The 25,545-nt window shown below is 43.0% G+C and overlaps 1 protein-coding gene across 1 annotated transcript in view; it reads right to left on the reverse strand.

Moving 5' to 3' along the window:
* Positions 1 to 18,792, reverse strand: part of LOC137321152 (inorganic pyrophosphatase-like) — a 68,169-nt gene extending 49,377 nt beyond the window's left edge. Inside the window, exons 1-2 of the mRNA XM_067983400.1 lie at positions 18,561 to 18,792; positions 3,041 to 3,105 (exon numbers count right to left, since the gene is read on the reverse strand). Coding sequence (XP_067839501.1) covers positions 3,041 to 3,105; positions 18,561 to 18,726 — 231 coding nt within the window. The 5' untranslated portion in view covers positions 18,727 to 18,792. The remainder of the gene's footprint in view (positions 1 to 3,040; positions 3,106 to 18,560) is intronic.
* Positions 18,793 to 25,545: the final 6,753 nt, after the last annotated feature.

The raw sequence follows: 25,545 nt of genomic DNA on the forward strand, positions 1-25,545 counted from the left end.
TAGTGCTCCTAGGGATACATTCTCTTTACTTTTATCTATACAAGTGCAATCCCTTTACTGCATCTGGGGCCTGTGTGAACAGGGCAAGCAACCGTGTATCTCCTTAACTGATCAGATTGAAGGATTGAGGAGCGCAAAGTCTGAACCAGGGAGTGTAAGTTAGAATAGTGAACTCAATGTCAAATCAGGTACAGGAAGCAAAATAAGAGAGAGGGAAAGAAAGAATGGATTAAGAGTGAGAGAAAAAAAAAGACAGAAAGTAAAAAAATAAAATTAATTTTAAAAAAATCTCCAACAACAATTAAAAGCTGAAAAAATGTGACTCCACACATGTAACAGTTAATTTTCAATGCCAGAGAGGTTGTTTGGCAGTAAACAAGACTTATCACACCATTTAAAGTGGTATTTAGACTGAAATGGTCGTATCTTGTTTAGATCATATCTACCATGCAAGTACAGGAACTTCGCGCCGTTCAATGCATTCACTCCCTCCCTAAACATTCACTCCCTTTACCACCGGCGCACTGTGGTTGCAGTGTATACCATCCACAGGATGCACTGCAGCAACTCGCCAAGGCTTCTGCGACAGCACCTCCCAAACCCGCGACCTCTACCACCTAGAAGGACAAGAGCAGCAGGCACATGGGAACACCACCACCTGCACGTTCCCCTTGAAGTCACACACCATCCAGACTTGGAAATATATCGCTGGTCCTTCATCGTCGCTGGGTCAAAATCCTGGAACTCCTTTCCTAACAGCACTGTGGGAGAACCTTCACCACGCGGACTGCAGCGGTTCACCACCACCTTCTCAAGGGCAATTAGGGATGGGCAATAAATGCTGGCCTTGCCAGCAACGCCCACATCCCATGAACGAATAAAAGAAAATGCATTTGAATGGCGAGACAGTCAGCGAGATGCCGTTCTTGAGAAGCTAACAGTGGAGCGGCACATCACAGACAACAACTTCCAGATTTCCGTGTTTAACCTCGCTTCTGCCCTCACCTGAACAATTTGCATATAAATAACAGTGAGCGCTGTTAGCCTCACCGTTATTTTGACAGTAAATTCTGGCCCATTGTTTAGTATGGCGAAATGCAGGATTAAACGGGAAATGATACAGATTCAAGACAAAGGAGGTTGCACCTAACATAGCAATTCCTATTAAAGATTGTTTGGACCATTGCATCTTCTGTGTTCTCGATTGGTCTGCAGTTCATTAAACCCTTAATGCCAAGTTGAGGACAGGTGAAGTTACTACTTTGCGTGAGAGAAACTTAAGTCCACAAGAACTCATGGGTTCAAAGTTCTGACATCAGTTTGCTCAGAACCAAATTACGATCTTAGGTAGGAATAAACTTTAAGAATGAACGGTCATATTTTTCAAGTACCTTTGTTAAACTGATATCTTAATTAAACATGAATGTAACTTTGTCAATACAGAGGAAGAATATGCTTTATTTGGAACAAAGGTGGGGAATTTGTCAGCTGTGGTTCAGTGGCAGCTCTCTCACCTCTGAGTCAGAAGGTTGTGCGCTCAAGCCCCACTCCAGCTATGTCAGCACATAATCCAGGCTGACACTTCAGTGCAGTATTGAGAGACTGCTGCAGTGTTGCAAGTGCCATCTTTAAGATGGGATGTTAAACTAAGGCCCTGTCTGTCCTCTCAGGTGTACATAAAAGAACCCATGGCACTATTCGGAGAGCAGGGGAGTTACATCGCAACATAGGAATGGAAGTTACATAAGAACATAGCAACAGGGTAGGCCGTTGAGCCTGTTGCACCATTCTATTAGATCATGGCTGATCTGTACCTCAACTCCATTTACCCACCTTTGATCCATATCCCTTACCTAACAATAATCTGTCGATTATAGTCATGAAAATTTCAATTAACCCAGTATCCACAGCATTTTGAGGGAGAGATTTCCAGAGTTCTCTCTGTGTCCTGGCCCATATTTATCCCTCAACCAACATCATTAAAAAAGAACAGATTGTCTGATCATTTATCTAATTGTGTTTGCAGGACCTTGCTGTGCGCAAATTGGCTGCCACGTTTCCCTGCATTACAACAATGACTATACTTTATCTGATCTTCTTTGGGATGTCCTAACATGAAAGGCACTGTATAAATGCAAATTCTTTCTTTTTATTTGGACATGGAAAAACTATTGGTATATTACTTGAAGAGGATGGAGATGAGGGCCATTGCACAGCATATGATAGGTAAAGAGGTTAGAATTAAAGGCAGACTGAAAGCAAAGATCAAGGCTTAGCCTTGGTCTCCCATTGTAACTTATATAACTTAGAATGTGCTCTTAACGAGGAAGAGTATGAGATATAGAATCATAAACTGCTATAACATAGAAACAAGCCATTTGGCCTATCAAATCTGTGCTGGTGTATTTCTCCATTCTTCTCACGGAGAAACAAACAACAGAGCTAGAGAGCACCAGCACAGAGGCAGAGATTAAAAGCATAGTAGAGTCATTTGACAGAAAAGGTCCCTGTGGAGAGGGAATGAAGGATAATTTTATAGAACCCTTTGGGAAAAACATGCACCAAAACTCAACATGGCGTATGGGAGGCACGGATTAAGGGTCGGCTACTATCTGGGCAATGTTGAAGAAAAGGAAAGATTCATTACAGTACGTTAGCAAACAGCTGCTGAGGTACATCCTGCCTGCTGTATCGACACAGGTGATTAATACAACTGCAGCGGGTTTATTAAATCTCGATGTTCACCAGCAATATCCAACGCACAAAATACACCCGTTATGCAGCACAGGAAGAGGCCACTTCATTTCTCTAGATGTAGAGAAGACCTCTGATAAGGTGGAGTAGTAATATTTACTTCATATTTTAAAAGGATCCAGTTTTGGACCAAATATTTTGGAGGTTGGTTTGAACGATAGACTGGAGCCCACCAGAGTGAAGCTCAAATAGCTACACAGTGGTCCAATATTGTTTTGGTAGACTCAGTAAATAGATGAAGGTATTCGCCTACAATATAGTAAAAACAGCGACTAACGCCATTTACCTGGTCAATCACCGCATAAAGTGGAATATCATGAAAAGGAGAAATGTGTTTACCCTCATAATTCTCTGCAAACAAAAGGAGATAATGAAGGTTAGACACTTAGCATTCTGAGACAGAATTAGCAACATTCCTACCATTACTATGGCATAAAGGTTATTTTTGTTATTCAGCTCTTTTCCCAGAGACTTGAGCACAAAATCTAGACTGACGTTCCCAGTGCTAAACTGTCAGAGGTGCCATCTTTCAGATGAGACATTAAACTGGGGCCATCTGTCTGTCTTCTCAGGTGGACATAAAAGATCCCATGGTGCTATTCAAAGAAGAGCAGAAGAGTTCTCCTCGGTATCCTGGCCAATATTTATCCCTCAACCAACATCATTACGACAGATCATCTGGTCATTATCACATCACTGTTTGTGGAGCCTTGCTGTGTGCAAACATTACAACAGTGAATACACTTCAAAAGAACTTCAGGACGACCTGAGGGCGTGAAAGGCACTATATAAATGCAAGTGTTCCTTTTTTCTTTCTTTGCATAATTATTATGGTGGAGGAATTTGGATTCATGCATTCAGGCCCTTAAACTTCCTTAGTTTTGCACTTACACTGACGATCCGGATTCTTTCCCCTCAGTCTGGTTCAGTAATAACTGAAGTCGAATACATTTTAAAGTTCAACACATCTTTAATAGCAGGGTTTTTAGTCTGCAGCATTGATTTGGACTCCTGATAGAGTCCCTCTATGCTGGCAGAGCAAGAACAAAAACATACAGAAATCCACACGTTTTTATACAGATGAATAGGGTTGGAACATACTTAACGAGGGTCAACACCAATCATAAGCCGGGCATAGGTTGCCATGCGGGGTTACATTATTTCCGGCCAATCATAAATAATCATGTGCTGATCATGCTGCTGTTAGACATCAAAGGAGATACTTTCTCACTTTCCAACTTGGAATGTTCTTCCCTGTCCCTTCTGTTCCTTATCTCCCAACCTGGAATGTCTTTCAACTTTGGCTAAGCTCGTTACCTATATTGATCTGCCATAAACATGGAGACATTCAGACCATTGTAAACAATTTTACAACACCAAGTTATAGTCCAGCAATTTTATTTTAAATTCACAAGCTTTCGGAGATTTTCTCCTTCCTCAGGCAAACATTTGCCTGAGGAAGGAGAAAATCTCCGAAAGCTTGTGAATTTAAAATAAAATTGCTGGACTATAACTTGGTGTTGTAAAATTGTTTACAATTGTCAACCCCAGTCCATCACCGGCATCTCCACATCATGACATTCAGACCAGTCCTTGACTCACATCAAAGACCTATCATTGATAAGACAATGCAGGCCTACTGACTAAGCAAACATATGGCCCAGCAGGAGGGCCAGGCCACTTGTATCAATCTCAGTTACTAACTAATTAACCCTTTCTAACCATTTTGCATTCTGCTTCTTTGCCACATAGGCATTTTAATATTTTACTGAAAACTGACCACGTAGGGATTCTCAACACGAAGGTAACTTTATTATCTACCTCAGTGATAATCTAAATTTCTGTCAATCACTTTACTGCAATTTAATATATTTTAAAATTGCAATGGAACTGAAGTGGGGACGGTATTTTTATTATTGCTGATTAAATACAAAACCATTTGCCGTCACCGTTAAAAAGTGCAATAAGTCTGTAGGATGTGAAAATTCTACAGAAATGCAACTTCTTTCTATATATTCCTATAATATTGGTTATTTTTTAAAAAAAAATGTTTTTCATGTGCCAAACAGTGAAAACTTCTCCATTTTTGTCTCCTAGCTCCAGCAACAAGGTCAAGCATAGCACAGCAGATGCAGAGTATTGTTAATTCTGCTCTGGCCCAGCAACAACAGTGCCTTTACTACAATTGGAGAAGAGTGGAAGAAAATGACCCTTCTACACAAGGATCCTGGTTAAACTAAATTACAGTTGTGCAAACATTATTAATAAACAGAGTCTTAATCAATCTATATCTAATTAATTTATGTAGTCCTCAATGCTTAACCTTGTGATGATATTAATTGAAGGAAATTGCCACCGTTAAACATTGGGAAGACCGAAGCCACCATCTTTGGCCCCTGCTACAAACTCCATATCCTTGCCACTGAGTTCATTCCCCTCCCCGGCCACTGTCTCAGACTGAATAAGTCTGTTGGCACATCAACATACTATTCAATCCCGAGTTGAGCTTCCAACACGATATTCTCTCCAACACAAAGACTGCCTACTTCCACCACCATAACATCGTCTGCCTCCGCCCCTGCCTCAGTACATCTGCTGCTGAAATTCTTATCCATGCCTTAGTCTCCAGATTCAACTCTTCCAATACTCTTCTGTTTGGCCCCCCATCCTATACACTCTGTACACTCTAGCTCATCCAAAACTCTGCTGCCCATATCCTATCCTGCACTAAGTCCTGCTCACCTATCACCCCTGTCCTTACTGACCTATGATGCTCTGGTCCCTCAATACCTCAAATTTAAAATTCTCACCCTCATGTTTAAATCACTTCATGGCCTTGCCACCCCCCCACCACCCCAACTCTATAACCACCTCCAGCCTTGCAATGCCCCACCCCCCAAGCTCTCCATTTTTCCAACTCTGGCTTCTTCAGCATCCACCCCTCCCTCTGTCCAACATTAGTGGTCATGCTTTCAGCTGTCTAGGCCCCAGGCTCAGGAGTTCCATTCCCAAGCCCCTCTGCACCTCCCTCTCCTCAAAGACCTTTTTTAAAACCCACCTCTAAACAGGTAACTCCTTCTAATATCTGCTTCTTTGGCTCGGCAACCCTCTTTTTTTTTAAGATTATGCCTCTATGAAGTGGCTTGGGACATTGTTCTATGTTAAAGGCATTATATAATTACAAGCTATTGTTGAAAAGTAGTGTTAGTTAATGCGTTGCTGTGTCTGACTTCATCTTTGATGACTTTGGCAAGCAAGAGCAAATCACACTTTACTCAGTTTGTACTACGATCCTCTTGCAATTGGGTTGTGAAACTATCCATATAATTTGGACTGGGCTACACAAGATGCTTCAAAGACAAGCTAATTTAAGCATCCTTGTGTAGTGGTTATGTTACTGAACAAGTAATCCAGATGCCTGGTCTAATAATCCAGAGAATGCAAGTTCAAATCCCACCATGGCAGTTTGAGAATTTGAATTCAGTTTTTTATTAAAATCTGGAAATAAAAAGAGCTGGCATCAGTAAAAGTAACCATGAAGTTGTCGGATTGTCGTGAAAATCCAACTGGTTCATTAATGCCCTTTAGGGAAGGAAACCGGTCATCCTTACCCGGCCTATATGTGACTCCAGTCCCACACCAACCCTTAATTGCCCTCTGAAGTGGCTTAGCAAGCCACTCAGTTGTATCAAACTACAATAAATACCAGCCTTGCCAACAACACTGACAAGCAGAGAATGAATAATAAAAAAAACATTAAACCGTAGTCATGAATGGTAAATTTCAATCTGAATCTCAGAAGTGTGCACATTAGGAAACGGGGGAAAACATTTGTCGATCACTCTTTGACCAACACCAATTACCTATTGAGATTTTGGATATAACATTCCTTACCTATTTTATGGATTTAGGGTTCAATTGATCTTACAAGAGCCCTCTTGACCATGCTGCAACAATAAGGGTGTTGCCATTTCCTATATCAGCTATGTTGGCGGCCTCTCTGCATTAGATTGCCAATTTAGGGGCAGGTTTTGTGCTGTGTACTCATATCTAGTAGCAACTGGGATGAAATTGCACAAATTCAGTTCACATGCAACCCTTCCAGACAGCAAAGAAAGGATTTGTATGGGCTGGATTCAGACTCAGGTCACACAACTGAAGGAAAAGTGTGCACTGGAACAGGAGAATGCCATTCAGTCCCTCTGCCATTCAACTAGATCATAGGTGATCTGCACATCAACCCCATTCACCTACCTTTGACTCATATCCCTGGCCCAATGTGCCACCCAGTCTCTTCCTATATAACAGCATAGGATCAGGAGTACGCCATTCAGCCGCTCGAGCCTGTTCCACCTTTCAATTAGATCACGGCTGATCTGAACCTCAACTCCATTTCCACACCTTTGTTCCATATCCCTTGACACCCTTACCCAAAAATCTGTCGATCTCAGACTTGAAAACTTCAACTGACCCAGCATCCACAGCTTTTAGGAGGAGAGTGTTCCAAGTTTCCACTACCCTTTGTGTGAAGCAGTGCTTCCTGCTTTTGCTCCTGAATGTCCTCTTGTTCTGAATGCCCCCACCGGAGGAAATAGATTCTCTTTATCTAACCTAATGAATCATTTTTTCATTTTAAATACCTCAATTAGATCACCTCTCAATCTTCTATAATAGTTATGAGTAGCAAAATATCTCATAGCTATAATGTTAACAAGTTCCATGGCAAGCTATTAAAACATGATTGTCAAGGTTGCACATCTCCAAAATTACCTACTTGAATCTCTGTCAGAAGGATTTTCAAGATGGCTGACAAAACTTATGTGGTTGTGGAGGGAATAACAAATGTCAATTCAAATAAAGATGTGCAATATTTAAGAGGAACGTCACTTAGCACAAGCACATCGTGTAAACCTCCCTCAGAGATGACTTTTTAAAAATTGTTGAAGAAATATTTCTCCCTGAGGAGAGTTGTTCCAGTCCAAAAGCAGCCACAATTGTAAAGTGCATATTAATGGTTTATTTATGATTAATTTTTGTATACATGCTTATAGAAGACTTTTGGATTCCCTTTTATGTTAGCCGCCAGTCTATTCTCATACTCTCCCTTTGCCCCTCTTATTTCCCTTTTCACCTCCCCTCTGAACTTTCTATATTCAGCCTGGTTCTCACTTGTATTATCAACCTGACATCTGTCGTATGTCCCTTTTTTCTGCTTCATCTTACTCTCTACTTCTTTTGTCATCCACGGAGCTCTGTCTTTAGTTGCCCTACCTTTTTCCCTCGTGAGAATGTATCCAGACTGTACCTGAACCATCTCCTCTTTAAAGGCCACCCATTGTTCAATTACAGTTTTGCCTGCCAATCTTTGATTCCAATTTACCCGGGCCGGATCCGTTCACATCCTATTGAAATTGGCCCTCCTCCAATTGAGTATTTTTACTTTATAGAGTGGCCCTTGTCCTTTTCCATAGTTAATCTAAACCTTATGATACTATTATCGCTATTGCCTAAATGTTCCCCACACTGTCACTTGCTCCACTTGGCCCATCTCATTTCTCAGGACCTGATCCAGCAATGCCTCCTTCCTTGTTGGGCTGGAAACATACTGGTCAAGAAAGTTTTCCTGAACAAACTTCAAAAATTCCTCCCCCTTTTTACCCCTTACACTATTACTATCCCAGTCTATATTGGGATAGTTGAAGTCCCTCATTATCACCACTCTATGGTTCTTGCACATCTCTGTAATTTCCCTGCAAATTTGCTCCTCTATATTCTTACCACTAGTTGGTGGCCTATAGACTACACCCAGTAGTGTAATGGCACCTCTGTTGTTTCTTAACTCTAACCAAATAGATTCTGTCCTTGACCCCTCCAGGACATCCTCTCTCTCCCCAACACTGCAATAGTCTTCTTAATCAATACTCCCACCCACCCTCCTTTCTTTCCTTCCCTATCTTTTCTGAACACCTTGTATCCAGGAATATTTAGTACCCAATCCTGCCCTTTTTTGAGCCAGGTCTCCATTATCACCAGCACATCATATTCCCATGTGTCATTTGCGCCTGCAGCTCACCAACCTTGTTTACTATGCTTCGTGCATTTACATACATGCACTGGTAAACCTATCTTAGGCCTTCTTGTATTCTCTCTTAATCTGATCCCATCTAATACTGTACACCCAAGTCTAAGTCATTAATATATATCAAGAAAAGCAGTGGTCCCAGCACTGACCCCTGGTACTCGGATTAGAGGTGACATTGAGGTATAAGATCTTCAAGACAATAGATAAACCGGTTCCCAGAGTTCCATATTAAAACTTATTAAAAGAAGATGATGAATACATAGTTAAGCTGTGTAACTTCTTTATGCAGAGAGTGGTAACCATGTTGAATAACCTTCCCAGGGAGGCAGAGGATGTTGCTGATTTTAAAATGGTGATGGGTATATTTTTGACAGCCTGGGCTAATGAAAGGAATGGTTAACGGGTTTAGAAGTCTATGATCTTTGGGACCAATCCAATGGGTGGAAATGGTCATTTCCGGTCCTATGTTCCTAAGGGACATTGTCTAGTGATGGATCATGAGCGGTCACGGTCTCCTGGAACTTGTTTGATTGCATCAGGAGATAGGGGAAGAATTTCTCGTCGTTTTTCCTGAAATTGGCTGCAGTCCTTTTTTTTTTTAAACCTCCCCAGGCGTTAGCATTTGGGGAGGGTAGTGTACAAGATTGTACCGTCTGATGGCTAGGGTGAGCATAATGGGCCTGATGGTCTTTTCTCACTGCTCTTTTCGTACATTTATACAGGATATTTGATGGTAAGCTGTTAAGTGTTGAATTTTCCTCATAAGTGAGAGACCAAGTAAGTCATGAGTGGTGAAAGTTATTATGTGAGGAGAGGTTATTTCACATTCAACAGCTTACTGCTGAGCATTCACTTACACCACAAGTACAAACTAAAAGTATTAGGAGAAAGCCTTATTTTGTTACTGTAGAAATTTTCTTTTAGTTGGATAGTTATCAATCGGAGAGTACCTGATTTCTCTGGTGCCTCTTGGATGAGCAGTTTTCATCTTTCTCCACAGGCCTCATTTTGGCTTAATAACTAAGATTAAAGTAAGTACCTGCATATAACCCTCTAGGATTTATGTCTTCAGTTGTAGGGAGATTTCTGTAAGGAGGATGGATAAGCCCTGCCTCCACACTGCATAAATCATCCACATAGCAGAGGTCAAGGGCAATGCAAGATTTAAAGGGAATCCTGGAGATCTGCTCTGCCGCTGGAAGTACTGGGGATGAGATCATTTACATAGGAAGTACTGGGGACAGGAAGATGCACCTGTAGAAGCACAACAGAGACGGTCATCTCAGTGAGGTGGTGGAAATTATCCTGCCGCTCTGTTGGGGAGATCCCGAGGCCCAGGAAGGACTGAAGAGTAAAGCGTCCAGAATTGTACGACTGCTCTTTCGGAAGCAAAGTGGCAGGATACATAAGGTCATTGATCCCAGCAGGCATTGGTCCTACTGGGCATATCAGGCAGAATTCCTGGGATAGCTTGGCAGTGCCCCAGATGAGCCATATGATAGCTGGCTGTGGATGTAAAAAGGGTGCGGGCAGAAGATTCGCCTGTTCTTCCAGATCGGGATTTTTTTTTGATGGGTCTCAAATGGGATGGAAATCAGGTGGATTCAGATTCCTCCCTAAATCCCCCTCTCCTGTACCCCCCCCCCCCACCCCCAGGCCACCTGCCTGAATTGCGCTACCTCCTCTCCCCCACCCCACAACCCTGCAGGAATTTTGGGCCCAAGATGTTTTTTTTTAAATTTTAAATGATGGCCAGGGGCAACCATAGTACCGACTTCACGCATTCGTATTCTTAATCGCCTGGTATGATTCTCTGTGCAATCAAAAGAAAAAGGCTGTTTATTGGAATGTTTTAATCAGAATCTTCATGTTTACATCTGGCTAAGCATTTGTTTACAATGGAACATGAAAATGGGAGAGTACTTTATTGTCCCTCCCTCGAGGCTTGGGACCAAAAAGGAGATCTACGCATGGAGGCAGAGGGCATGACTGAGGTACTAAATAAGTACTTTGCATCTGTCTTTACCAAGAAGATGCTGCCAAAATCACAGTAGGTGATTTTGGCAGCATCAAGTAGTTGAGATACTGGATGGGCTAATAATTGATAAAGGGAAATTAGAGAGATGTGCAAGGTACTAGAAAGGCTTGCTGTACTAAAAGTAGCTAAGTCACCTGGTACAGATGGGATGCAACCTAAGTTGCTGAGGGTAGCTCTGTTAATTAAGGATGACATGAGTATAATCATGAGAAATTACCTTAGTTCTAAAGATCAAGATGTAGAATCAGTTTGGGTAGCGATAAGAAATAGTAAAGGCAAGAAGTCACTTGTGGGAGTAGTTTATAGGCCCCCTAACAGTAACCACACTGTAGGACAGGGTATACAGGAAGAAATAATGGGGGCTTGTGAGAAAGGAACAGTGATAATCATGGGTGATTTTAATCGTTATATAGATTGGAAGAATCGGATTGACCAAGGAAGCCTGGAAGATGAGTTCATCGAGTGCTTTCGGGACAGTTTCTTAGAGCAGCACCTTCTAGAGCCAACCAGAGAGCAGGCTATTCTGGATCTGGTAATGTTTAATGAGAGGGGATTAATTAATGACCTCATTGTAAAGGAGCCTCTTGATAGCATTGATCACAATATGATTGAATTTTGCATTCTGTTTGGAGGGAGAGAAGAGTAAGTCTAAGACTAGACTTTAAACTTAAATAAGGGCAATTATGAGGGCATGAAGACAGAGCTGGCCAAAATGAACTGGGAAATTAGGTTAAGGGATAGGTCAGTAGAAATGCAGTAGCAGACATTTAATAAGACATTTCATAACACTCAGCAAAGATACATTCCAGTGAGAAAGACTAGGGGAAGGACGTACCATCTGTGGCTAACTAAGGAAGTTAAAGATAGTATCAAATTGAAAGAAAAAGCATACAATTCCGTGAAGATTAGTGGCAGGTCAGAAGATTAGATAGAATATAAAAAACAGCAAAGAATGACTAAAAGAATAATATGGAGGGAAAAATTAGAGTACGAAAGTTAGCTAGAAATATAAGTTTCTACAGGTATTTAAAAACAAAGAGTAAGTAAAGTGAGCATTGGTCCTCCAGAGAGTCTGGGGAATTAATAATGGAGAATAAGGAAATGGCGGATGAATTGAACAGATATTTTGCATCCGTCTTCACTGTAGATACAAATAGCATGCCAGAAATAATTGTGAATCAAGAGGTGAAAGGGAGGGACTTAAAACATTTACAATCACCAGGGAAAGGGTTCTGAAAAAATTATTAGAACTAAAGGCTGACAAGTCCCCAGGTATTGATGGACTTCATCCTAGGGTCTTAAAAGAAGTAGCTGCAGTGTTAGTAGATGTATTGGTATTAATTTTCCAAAATTCCCTAGATTCTGGAAGGATCCCATCAGATTGGAAAATAGCAAATGTAACTCCTATTCAAGAAAAGAGGGAGACAGAAAGCAGGAAACTACAGGCCAGTTAGCTTAACATCTGTCATAGGGAAAATGCTAGAATCTATTATTAAGGAGGTTATAGCAGGGCACTTAGACAATCTCAATGCAATCAGGCAGAGTCAACACAGCTTTGTGAAAGGAAAATCATGTTTGACTAATTTATTAGTACTCTTTGAGGAAGTAACAAGCAACGTGGATAAAGGGGATCCTGTGGATGTGGTGTACTTGGATTTCCAGAATGCTTTTGACAAGGTGACACATCAAAGGCTACTACACAAAATAAGAGCTCAAGGTGTAGGGGGTAACATATTAACATGGATAAAGGATTGGCTAGCTAACAGGAAACAGAGAGTAGGCATAAATGGGTCATTTTCAGGTTGGCAAGATGTAATGAGTGGAGTGCCACAGGGATCAGTGCTGGCGCCTCAACTATTTACAATCTATATTAATGACTTGGATGAAGGGACCAAATATTTGGTTGCTAAATTTGCTGATGACACAAAGGTAGGTAGGAAAGTAAGTTGTGAAGAGGACATAAGGAATTTGCAAAGGGATATAGATAGGTTAAGTGAGTGGGCAAAAATTTGGCACATGGAATATAATGTGGGAAAATGTGAACTTGTCCACTTTGGCAGGAGGAATGGAAAAGCAGTATATTATTTAAATGGAGAGAGATTGCAGAACTGTGAGGTTCAGAGGGATCTGGGTGTCCTAGTATATGAATCACAAAAAGTTAGTATGCAGGTACAGCAAGTGATTAGGAAGGCAAATGGAATGTTGTCATTTATTGCGAGGGGAATGGAATATAAAAGTAGAGATGTTTTGCTACAGTTGTATAGAGCATCGGTGAGACCACATCTAGAATACTGTGTGCAGTTTTGGTCTCCTTATTTAAAAAAGGATATAATTGCTTTAGAGGCGGTTCAGAGAAAGTTCACTCGATTGATTCCTGGGATGAGAGGGTTATCTTATGAGGAAAGGCTGGACAAGTTGGGCCTGTATACATTGGAGTTTAGAAGAATGAGAGGTGATCTTAGTGAAACATATAAGATCCTGAGGGGACTTGAACGGGTAGATGCTGAGAGAATGTTTCCCCTTGTGGGAGAGACTCGAATTAGGAGACACAGCTTAAAAATAAGGGGTTTCCCATTTAAGACGAAGATGAGGAGAAATTTTTTCTCTCAGAGGGTCGTGAGTCTGTGGAACTCCCTTCCCCAGACAGCAGTGGAGGCAGGGTCATTGAATATTTTAAGGCCGAGTTAGATAGATTCCTGATTAACAAGGGAGTCAAAGGTTATAGTAGCTAGCCGGTTAAGTAGGGTTGAGGTCATAATCAGATCAGCCATGATCTTATCAAATGGCAGAGCAGGCTCGAGGGGCCGAATGGCCTACTCCTGCTTTTAGTTCGTATGTTCATATGTACGAATGGCTGCAGATCTGAGGTAATTATGAGAGATGCAGTCATCTACTGTCTTTTGTTTCAGTATAACTTCAAAGGAGTTGGATCATACTTCTGTAGGTAAGTGCTGGTCCCACAAGGGACGAGTTGGCTAAGGTAGATTAGGAAATTAAATTAAAAGATATGACAGTAGATAAGCAATGGCAAACATTTAAAGAAATAATTCATAATTCTCAACAAATATACATTCCCTCGAGTAAAAACTACATGGGAAAAGTGATCCAACCGTGGCTAACTAGAGAAGTTAAGGATAGTATTAAATTAAAAGAAGATGCTTACAGTGTTGCCAGAAAGAATAGTAAGCTCGAGGATTGGGAAGGTTTTAGAAAAATCAGCAACGGATGACCAAGAAATTGATAAAGAGGGAGAAAATTGAATCTGAGAGTAAACTAGCAAGAACTATAAAAAGAGTGTAAGAGCTTCTACAAGTATATAAAAGGAGAGTAGCAAAAGTAAATGATGGTCCCTTAGAGGTAAAGGCAGGAGAAATTATAATGGGGAATAAGGAAATGACAGAGATGTTAAACAAATATTTTGTATCTGTCTTTACAGTAGAAGATACAAAAAACAGACCAGAAATAGTGGGGAACCAAGGGTCTAATGAGAGTGAGGAACATAAAGTAATTAATGTTAGCAAAGAAAAAGTATTGGAGAAATTAATGGGACTAAAAGTCAACAAATCCCTTGGACCTGATGGCCTACATCCTAGGGTTTTAAAAGAGGTGGCTGCAGAGATAGTGGATGTATTGGGTATGATCTTCCAGAATTCCCTAGATTCTAGGGAATTCTGGAAGATCATACCCAATCTATAGGCTAGATGGCCTCACATCAGTAGTAGGGAAAATGCTAGAATCTATTATTAAAGACGTAGTAACAGGGCACTTAGACAATCATAATATTACAAGACAGAGTCAACACAGTTTTATGAAAGGGAAATCGTGTTTGACAAATTTATTACAGTTTTTTTGAGGGTGTAGCTAGCAGGTTAGATAAGGGGGAACCAGTGGATGTAGTATATTTGGATTGTCAAAAGGCATTCATTAAGGTGCCACACAAGAGAGTGTTACACAAGATTAGGGTTCATGGGATTGGGGGTAATATATGAGCATGGATTGAGGATTGGTTAAAGGACAGAAAACAGACAGTAGGAACAAACAGGTAATTTTCGGGTTGGCAGGTTGTAACTAGTGGAGTGTCGCAAGGATCGGTGCTTGGGCCTCAACTGTTTACAATATATATCAATGACTTAAGATGAATTAAAGACGTAGCTGTTTGGCTGCTGGCTACAAGACTGAAACACTAACTGCCTACATGAAGTCGACTATAAACTTGTGATTGAGCTGTCTGTCACTGGATCACAGCCAATCGATGACCCCATTCACTTCTCAAAGGTCTCTGACAATACAAAGCTAGGTGGAAAAGTAAGCTGTGAGGAGGATGCAAAGGGATATAAACAGGTTAAGTGAGTTGGTAAGAAGGTAGCAGATGGAGGATTATGTGAGGAAATGTGAAATTATCCATTTTGGTAGGAAGAATAGAGAAGCAGAATTTTTTTTAAAAGGTGAGATACTAAGAAAGGTTGGTATTTAGAGGGCTTTGGGTGTCCTTGTACACAAATCACAGAAAGTTAACATGCAGGTACAGCAAGCAATTAGGAAGGCAAATGGTTTGTTAGCCTTTATTGCAAGGGAGTTGGATATAAGAATAAGGAGGTCTTGGTTCAATTATATAGGGCTCTAGTGGGACCACACCTGGAGTACTGTGTACAATTTTGGCCTCCTTACCTAAGGAAGGATATATTTGCCTTAGAGGGGGTGCAACGAAGGTTCACTAGATTGATTCCTGGGATGATAGGGTTGTCCTATGAGGAGAGATTGTGTAGAATTCTGGAGTTTAGAAGAATGAGGTGATCTCATTGAAATGTATAAAATTCTTAGAGGCCTTGACTGGGTAGGTGCTGTTTCCCCTGGCTGGAGAGTCTAGAACTAAGGGTCATAGTCTCAAGCTAAGAGGTCAGCCATTTAGGACTGAGATGAGGAAAAATTTCTTCACTCAGAGGGTTGTGAATCTTTGGAATTCTCTAGCCCAAAGTGCTGTGGATGCTCAGTCATTGGTATATTCAAGATTGAGACGATGGATTTTTGGACACTAAGGGAATCAAAGGATATGGGGATAGGGCGGGAAAGTGGAGTCGAGGTAGAAGATCAGCCATGATCTTATTGAATGGTGGAGGAGGCTCGAGGGGTCGTATGGCCTACTCCTATTTCTGATGTTCTTGCCACAGATTGAAGGATCAGGCCTAGTTTGGGGTAGTGAGTATGATTGTCAGCTGTGTCTGAGACCTTTGAAAAGTGGATGGGATCATCGATTGGCTGTGATCGAGTGACAAACAGCTCAATTACAAGTTTATAGTGGATTTCATGTAGGCAGTCAGTGTTTCAATCTTGTAGCCAGCAGTCAAACAGCTCTGCCTTTAAGTTTTGTACTGAGCACGGCAGCTACATGATTGAAGCAACAGCAAGTAAACTGTTTAAAGTCTACAAACAGAAATTGTGTGGTGTCTTTATTAGTTTATGTATTGAGGAAAGTAAAAAAAAAAGTGTGTTTTACATCATTATACTCTTTCTTTTTATCTATATTATGTAAATAAAACAGCTTATTGGTTTAGAGTTTGAAGGGGTAATTTTAACCCCCAAGGATGGGTGGAAAGGTAAAAATTGTAAAACCTGACCTCAACCCACCCACTTCCGGTTTTAACAGAGGCAGGTTGAGGGCAGGCGACTAACCCGCTCTCAGGAGGCGGGTCGGTCAGTAAAATGTTTTCAGGAGGCTCTGGGCCTCCATTTTAATAGGTTTTTTATTTTTAATTCCAAGGGGTGGCGGTGAGATTCCCAGGCCTACTGATTCGCACCACGTGAGAGGAGGCGAGAAGGCCCGGATCAATCGGTAAGTGCCTTTATGGCACTGCTCGTGGGCCAGGAGGAGCGGGAGTGTTTCCTCCAGACCCAACAGCTTACCTGCCGCAATCCGACACACGCAATCAGTTCATGTACAATTAATTGTTTTGAAGCGCAGTCACGGTCAGACTAGGTAAATGTGGCAACAACCTTGCACACCAAAATGTCCCACAATCAGCAATGAGATGACTGACCAGTTAATCTGCTTTCGGTGGGGGTCATTGAAGCACTTTGGCCAGGACACCAGGAAACCTTCCTGCTGTTCTCTCAATGGGCCAGATTTTGCTGTTAGAGAGATGAATGACCGGCGTCCCCATTCATTAGACTTGTACTTGCCCATAGACTTTCTATGGGGTTTTGCACTGTAAGTTGCTGTCAGTGAGACATCCAAACAGTGTGGCACCCTCTACAGGGCATCTGGGACCTGTGTGAACAGGGCAAGCAACTGTGAGTCTCCTTAACCAGACTGAAGAATGGTTAGTGAACAGCGCAGAGACTGAACCAGGAAGTGTAAGTTAGAATAGTGAATTCAATGTCAAATCAGGTACAAAACACAAAACAAAGAGGGGGAAAGAAAGATTTTATTAGAAGAGAGAGAGAGATAAAAGAGACAGAAAGTAAAAACAAAGGTATTTACATTTTTTTTTAAAATCTCCAACAATAATTAATAGCTGAAGGAATGAGACTCCACACTTGTAAAAGTTAATTTTCAGTGCCAGAGAGGTTATTTGGCAGTAATTAAGACTTGCCACGCTGTTAAAAGGGTACACAGACTGGAATGGACAAGCCCTAACTTTATTTGGTGAGTTTAGTCCGTATCTATGAGTCAGGTCAGGAGCTTCATGCCGTTCAACACATTTGAAAGAGGATCCAGACGGCAAGATGCCGTTTTCGAGCAGCTTACGGAGGAGCGGCGCATCTGCGGCAACAACTTATGGATTTTCCCGTCCAACAGCACATCCATCCCCCCCCCCCCCCCCCGGAGTTACTGTCTGATTTGCACACAGACAACGGTGACGCTGTTAGACTCTCAGTGATTTCAGCAGCAAAATCTGGACCGACAGTACCATGGGATCTTGTACGATCCACCTGAACATTGATGTGGAGATGCCGGTGATGGACTGGGGTGGACAAATGTAAGGAGGCTTACAACACCAGGTTATAGTCCAACAGCTTTATTTAAAAATCACAAGCTTTCGGAGGCTTCCTCCTTCGTCAGGCGAGTGTCACACTTGCCTGACGAAGGAGGAAGCCTCCGAAAGCTTGTGATTTTTAAATAAAGCTGTTGGACTATAACCTGGTGTTGTAAGCCTCCTTACATTTGTCCACCTGGACATTAGAGAGGGATTCACTTTAACCTCTCATCTGAAGGATGGCACCACTGACAATGCAGCACCAGCTCTGTACTGTGATGAGCCTCGATTATGACCGAGGAGAAACCCCCCCCCATCTCCCTGGGTACCAGTACTATAGTGGGGAAAAAAGGTACTCAAACATCAGCGATGACGACCTTTGCTGCTAGTGTATTTCTTTGTCAGGACAATTTGTTTTTTTAACAAAAAAGAAATGCACTTTTTTTTTCTTTCTCGATACGGGTGTAGTATCGAGAAAGAAAAAAAAAGTGCATTTCTTTAGTGCTTTGAAAGATCGCAGGCTGTTTTTGTTGGGGGATTTGAGTTGTTATTTTTCGGGACCCGGTGACCGCTCCTCCCGCCCCGCGAGCCCCGCCCGTTACATTCGGGGAACGATTTAAAAACCCCGCGCGGGCCCTGACGTCGCTTAGCAACAGGAGACCCGAGACCCGGCTGACCTTTAACCTCACACCTGCTGCCGCAGCCGACTTACTCAGGTAGAGCAGGTAGCTCGGGCTCCACGGCTCTCCCCGTTCCTCCTTCCCGTACCGATGACACATCGTCCCGGCGTAGCGGCGGATCAGGTCCTCGGCTTCCGTTCTCCTTCCCAACCCGAGCAGCGACCGCACACCGTGAGCCAGTCGCCATACAGCGCGCATGCCGCCAGTGGAGAGAATACCCGGCCACAGGAGAACGGTTGCACCAACGTACGTTCGTTCCCTTTACTGCTCCGACAGGAAGTTTATATCGGCCCGTGGCGCCCTCTGTTGGTCACAGCACGCAATCACGCCGGCACGTCGCCTCCTAACACTTAATGGGCACTTTACGCCTTTGTATCGACCCCTGCTGTCAGATCCAGGCAACTACATCCTCTTAAAACCAAGCTTGAGTAGTGGTCACCGCCTTGCACTGACCCCCGCTGGGAATATCGGGTCGTCACCCTGCTGAGCGCACCGAAGAACGGGTACCCTGTTGCTGGTCTGGCGAGGACATTGGTTACAATGGTTGAGCTGGAGTCTGAGGTGCTGACGTTGCAAGGGATCAGGGAAGGGGAGAGCTACCTGGGCACTTTGACCCAGGAGGCAGGTAAGGGGGCCCCAGATGCAATGATGGAGGAGCGTCAGCCTTTGTCCTTGTCCAACAGGTATGAGGTACTTGCTACCTGTGTGGATGAGAACAAGGACTGCAGGGAGGATGGGCAAATTGACCACGGCACCGTTGTACAAGAGGCCATTCAAGTGGGGGGAGCAAAAAGGAATGTGGTAGTGTTCGGGGATAGTATAGTTGAGGGGAATAGATACTGTTCTCTTCAGCCGCGACCGGGAGTCCCAAAGGCTGTGTTGTCTGCCTGATGCCAGGGTTAAGGACGTCTCCTCGAGGCTGGAGAAGAACCTGGAGAAGGGGAAGATCCAGTTTTTGTGGTCCATGAAGGAACCAACAAAATAGGTAGAACTAGGAATAAGGGAGTTTGAGGAGCTAGGGTCCAAATTAAAAAGCAGAATCTCAAAGGTAATAATCTCCAGATTACTACCTAAGCCACGCGCAAATTGGCATAGGGACAAACAGATTAGATGGTTAAATGCATGGCTGAAAGAGTGGTGTGGGAAACAGGGGTTTCAATTCATGGGGCACTGGCACCAGTAATGGGGAAAGAGGGAGATGTCCCGTTGGGACAGCCTCCACCTAAACTGGGCTGGGATCAGTGTCCTAGGGCGGTACATAGGGCTTTAAACTAATAAGAGGGGGGAGGGTTCAAGTAAGGGTAAATTTATAAATCGAAAGAGAAAAGTCAAGGCTGCAGAGCAGAGTAGCAATTTGGGTAAAAACAAGCGGTGCGTGTAAGGAAGGGACAGAGAGTTTAACAAAGATAATAGGGCATTTGTGGTGTGGGAAACAGGGGTTCCAATTCATGGGGCACTGGCACCAGTAATGGGGAAAGAGGGAGCTGTCCCGTTGGGACAGCCTCCACCTAAACTGGGCTGGGACCAGCATCCTGGTGAATCGAATAACTAAAGCGGTAGACAGGGGTTTAAACTAATAGGGGGGGGGGGGGGGGGGGGGTGGGGGGGGGGGGGGGGGGGGGGGGGGGGGGGGGGAGGTTCAGGTAAGGGTACATTTATAAGTCTAAACAGAAAAGTCAAGGCTGTAGAGCAGAGTAGCGATTTGGGTAAAAACAAGCGGTGCGTGTAAGGAAGGGACAGAGAGTTTAACAAAGATAATAGGGCATTAGTGACTAAGGTCACATCAGGGAAAAATAGTAAAAAGTTAAAATTAAAGGCACTGTATCTGAATGCACGAAGCATTCATAACAAGATAGATAAATTAATGGCACAGATAGAGATAAATGGGTTTGATCTAGTAGCCATTACTGAGACATGGTTGCAGGGTGACCACGGTTGGGAACTAAATATTCCTGTGTACTTGACTTTTAGAAAAGACAGACAAAATGGAAAAGGAGGGGGAGTAGCCCTGATAATAAACAATGAGATAAAGGCAGTAGTGAGAAAGGATCTTAGTTCAGAAAATCAGGATGTAAAATCAGTGTGGGTGGAGCTAAGAAATAACAAGGGGCAGAAAACACTGGTGGGTGTAGTTTATAGGCCCCCTAACAGTAGTTATACTTTTGGACAGAGTATAAATCAGGAAATTGGAGGAGCTTGTAACAAATAACCATGTGAGGCTTCGTATAGCATAGACTGGGCAAACCAAATTGGCAAAAGTAGTTTGGAGGACGAGTTCATGGAATACATCAGAGACAGTTTTCTAGAACAATATTTCGAGGAACCAATCAGGGAACAGGCTATTTTAGATCTAACATTGTGCAATGAGACAGGATTAATTAGTAATCTCGTAATATGATAGAATTTCACGTTGAGTTTGAGAGTGATGTAGCTAAGTCCGAAACTAGGGTCTTAAATTTAAATAAAGCCAATTATGTAGGTATGAGGGGTGAGTTGGCTAAGGTAGTTTAGGAAATTAGATTAAAAAATATATCGGTAGATAAGCAATGGTGAATATTTAAAGAAATAATTTGTAATTCTCAACTAATAAACATTCTCTTGAGGAATAAAAACTCCATGGGAAAAGTGATCCAACCGTGGCTAACTAGAGAAGTTAAGGATAGTATTAGATTAAAAGAAGATGCTTACAATGTTGCCAAAAGGAATAAGCCTGAGGATTGGGAAGGTTTTAGAAATCAGCAATGACCAAGAAATTGATAAAGAGGGAGAAAATTAAATATGAGAGTAAACTAGCAAGAAATATAAAAACAGATTGTAAGAGCTTCTACAAGTATATAAAAAGGAAGAGATTAGTGAAAGTAAATATGGGTCCCTTAGAGGCTGAGACTGGAGAAATTATAATGGGGAATAAGGAAATGGCAGAGATGTTAAACAAATATTTTGTATCTGTCTTCACAGTAGAAGACACAAAAAACATTACAGAAACAGTGGGGAACCAAGAGTCTAATGAGAGTGAGGAACTTAAAGTAATTAAGATTAGTAAAGAAAAACTACGGGAGAAATTAATGCGACTAAAAGCCGACAACGACATAGGTAGAAATAAGGATGAGGTCCTACAGGCAGATTTTAAGGAGTTAGGAAAGAGATTAAGAAGCAGGACCTCAAAGGTAGTAATCTCCAGATTACTCCCAGTGCCACACGCTAGTGAGTATAGAAATAGTAGGATAGAGCAGATGAATGCGTGGCAGGAGGGAGGGCTTTAGATTCCAGGGGCATTGGGACCAGATCTGGGGGAAGTGGGACCTGTACAGGCCGGATGGGTTGCACCTTAACGGAGCTGGGACTAATGTCCTTGCGGGGAGGTTCGCTGAGGGGAGGTATAAACTAATTTGGCAGGGGGATGGGCACCAGCTTGTCGCACTGGAAAGGAGAAACAAGGGGCACAAAGGATCGAGAGAGAAGGATAGCACAAGAGCAAGTAATAGTACAGTATTAGGTGGGATCAGACTAAGAGAGAGTACAAGAAAGTCTAAGACTGGTTTGCAGTTCATGTGTCTAAATGCACAAAGCGTGGTAAACAAGGTTGGTGAGCTGCAGGCCCAAACAGACATGTGGGAATATGGTGATTACGGAGACCTGGCTCAAAAAAGGGCAGGATTGGGTACTAAATATTCCTGAATACAAGTTGTTCAGGAAGGATAGGGAAGGACAGAAAGTGGGGGGGGGGGGGGGTGGCAATATTGATTAAGGAGAGTATTGATTAAGGAGAATATTGCAGTACTGGAGAGAGAGGATGTCCTGGAGGGGTCAAGGACAGAATCTACTTGGTTAGAGTTAAGAAACAATAGAGGTACCATTCCACTGCTGGGTGTATTCTATAGGCCACCAACTAATGGGAAGGATATAGAGGAGCAAATTTGCAGGGAAATTACAAGGAGGTGCAAAAGCTATAGAGTAGTGATAATTGGAGACTTCAACTATCCTAATATAGACTGGGATAGTAGTAGTGTAAAGGGCAAAGAGGAGGAGGAATTTTTGAAATGTGTTCAGGATAATTTTCTTAACCAGTATGTTTCCGGCCCAACGAGGAAGGAGGCATTGCTGGACTTGGTTCTAGGGAATGAGGCGGGCCAAGTGGAGCAAGTGTCAGTGGGGAAGCATTTAGGGAGCAGCGATCATAGTATCATAAGGTTTAGAATAGCTATGGAAAAGGACACGGACCACTCTAAAGTAAAAATACTTAATTGGAGGAGGACCAATTTCATTGGGATGTGAACTGATCTGGCCCGGGTAAATTGGAATCAAAGATTGGCAGGCAAACCAATTGAACAATGGGTGGCCTTTAAAGAGGAGATGGTTCGGGTACAGAATAGACACATTCCCACGAGGCAGAAAGGTAGGACAACTAAAGCCAGAGCTCCCTGGATGACAAAAGTGATAGTGAGTAAGATGAAACGGAAAAAAGGGGTGTATGACAAACGTCAGGTTGATAACACAAGTGAGAACCAGGTAGAATATAGACAGTTCAGAGGGGAAGTGAAAAAGGAAATAAGAGAGGCAAAGAGAGAGTATGAGAATAGACTGGCGGCCAATATAAAAGGGAATCCAAAAGTCTTCTACAGGCATGTAAGCAGTAAACGGGTAGTAAGAGGAGGGGTGGGGCCGATTAGGGACCATAAAGGAGATCTCATGGAGGCAGAGAGGATGGCCGAGGTACTAAATGAGTACTTTGCATCTGTCTTTACCAAGGAAGAAGATGCTGCCACAGTCTCAGTAAAGGAAGATATAGTTAAGATACTGGATGGGCTGAAAATTGATAGAGTTACTAGAAAGGCTAGCAGTACTTAAAGTAGATAAGTCACCCGGTCGGATGGGATACATCCTAGGTTGTTGAGGGAAATAAGGAACATCCGTAGATACGTGTCCTAGGCCCAACCATCTTCAGCTGCTTCATCAATGACCTTCCCTCCATCATAAGGTCAGAAATGGGGATGTTCGCTGATGACTGCACAGTGTTCAGTTCCATTCGCAACCCCTCAAATAATGAAGCAGTCCGAGCCTGCATGCAGCAAGACCTGGACAACATCCAGGCTTGGGCTCATAAGTGGCAAGTAACATTCGCGCCAGATAAGTGCCAGGCAATGACCATCTCCAACAAGAGAGAGTCTAACCACCTCCCCTTGACATTCAACGGCATTACCATCGCCGAATCCCCCACCATCAACATCCTGGGGGTCACCATTGACCAGAAACTTAACTGGACCAGCCACATAAATACTGTGGCTACGAGAGCAGGTCAGAGGCTGGGTATTCTGCGGCGAGTGACTCACCACCTGACTCCCCAAAGCCTTTCCACCATCGACAAGGCACAAGTCAGGAGTGTGATGGAATACTCTCCACTTGCCTGGATGAGTGCAGCTCCAACAACACTCAAGAAGCTCGACACCATCCAAGATAAAGCAGCCCGCTTGATTGGCACCCCATCCACCACCCTAAACATTCACTCCCTTCACCACCGGCGCACTGTGGCTGCAGTGTGCACCATCCACAGGATGCACTGCAGCAACTCGCCAAGGCTTCTTCGACAGCACCTCCCAAACCCGCGACCTCTACCACCTAGAAGGACAAGAGCAGCAGGCACATGGGAACAACACCACCTGCACGTTCCCCTCCAAGCCACACACCATCCCGACTTGGAAATATATCGCCGCTCCTTCATTGTCGCTGGGTCAAAATCCTGGAACTCCCTAACAGCACTGTGGGAGAACCGTCACCACACGGACTGCAGCGGTTCAAGAAGGCGGCTCACCACCACCTTCTCGAGGGCAATTAGGGATGGGCAATAAATGCTGGACTCGCCAGCGATGCCCACATCCCGTGAACGAATTTTAAAAAAGATACAGTGGTGGTGCCAGAGGACTGGAGAATTGCAAACGTTACACCCTTGTTCAAAAAAGGGTGTAAGGATAAACCCAGCAACTATAGGGCAGTCAGTTTAACCTCAGTGGTGGGGGATCTTTTATAAACGATAATCCAAGACAGAATTATCAGTCACTTGGATGAGGGTGGATTGATTAGGGAAAGCCAGCACGGATTTGTTAAAGGCAAATCGTGTTCAACTAACCTGATAAGAGTTTTTTGATGAAGTAACAGAGAGGGTAGATGAGGGCAAATGCAGTTGATGTGGTGTATATGGACTTTCAAGAGGTGTTTGATAAAGTGCCGCATGATAGGCTTATCATCAAGATTGCAGCATATGGAATAAAGGGGGCAGTAGCAACATGGATACAGAATTGGCTAAGTGACAGGAAACAGAGAGTAGTGGTCAACGCTTGTTTTTCGGACTGGAGAGAGGGGTACAGTGGTGTTCCCCAGGGGTCAGTGCTGGGACCACTGCTTTTCTTGATATATATTAATGACTTGGACTTGGGTGTACAGGGCACAATTTCTAAATTTGCAGATGACACAAAACTTGGAAGGGTAGTAAACAGTGAGGAGGACAGTGATAGACTTCAAGAGGATATAGATAGGCTGGTGGCATGGGCAGACACGTAGCAGGTGAAATTTAATACAGAAAAATGTGAAGTGATACATTTCGGTAGGAAGAACGAGGAGAGGCAATATAAACTAGAGGGCACAACTCTAAAAGGGGTACAGGAACAGAGATATCTGGTGGTATATGTGCACAAATCGTTGAAGGTGGCAGGGCAGATTAAGAAAACGGTTAAAAAAGCATATGGGATCCTGGGCTTTATAAATAGAGGCATAGAGTACAAAAATATGGAAGTCATGATGAACCTTTATAAATACTGGTTCGGCCGCAACTGGAGTATTGTGTCCAGTTCTGGGCACTGCACTTTAGGAAAGATGTGAAGGCCTTACACACGGACTGCAGCGGTTCAAGAAGGCGGCTCACCACCACCTTCTCGAGGGCAATTAGGGATGGGCAATAAATGCTGGCCTCGCCAGCGACGCCCACATCCCGTGAACGAATAAAAAAAAAGGTGCAGAAGAGAT

The sequence above is a fragment of the Heptranchias perlo genome, chromosome 4 (genome assembly GCF_035084215.1).
Source record: "Heptranchias perlo isolate sHepPer1 chromosome 4, sHepPer1.hap1, whole genome shotgun sequence".
Taxonomy (NCBI): Eukaryota; Metazoa; Chordata; class Chondrichthyes; order Hexanchiformes; family Hexanchidae; genus Heptranchias; species Heptranchias perlo.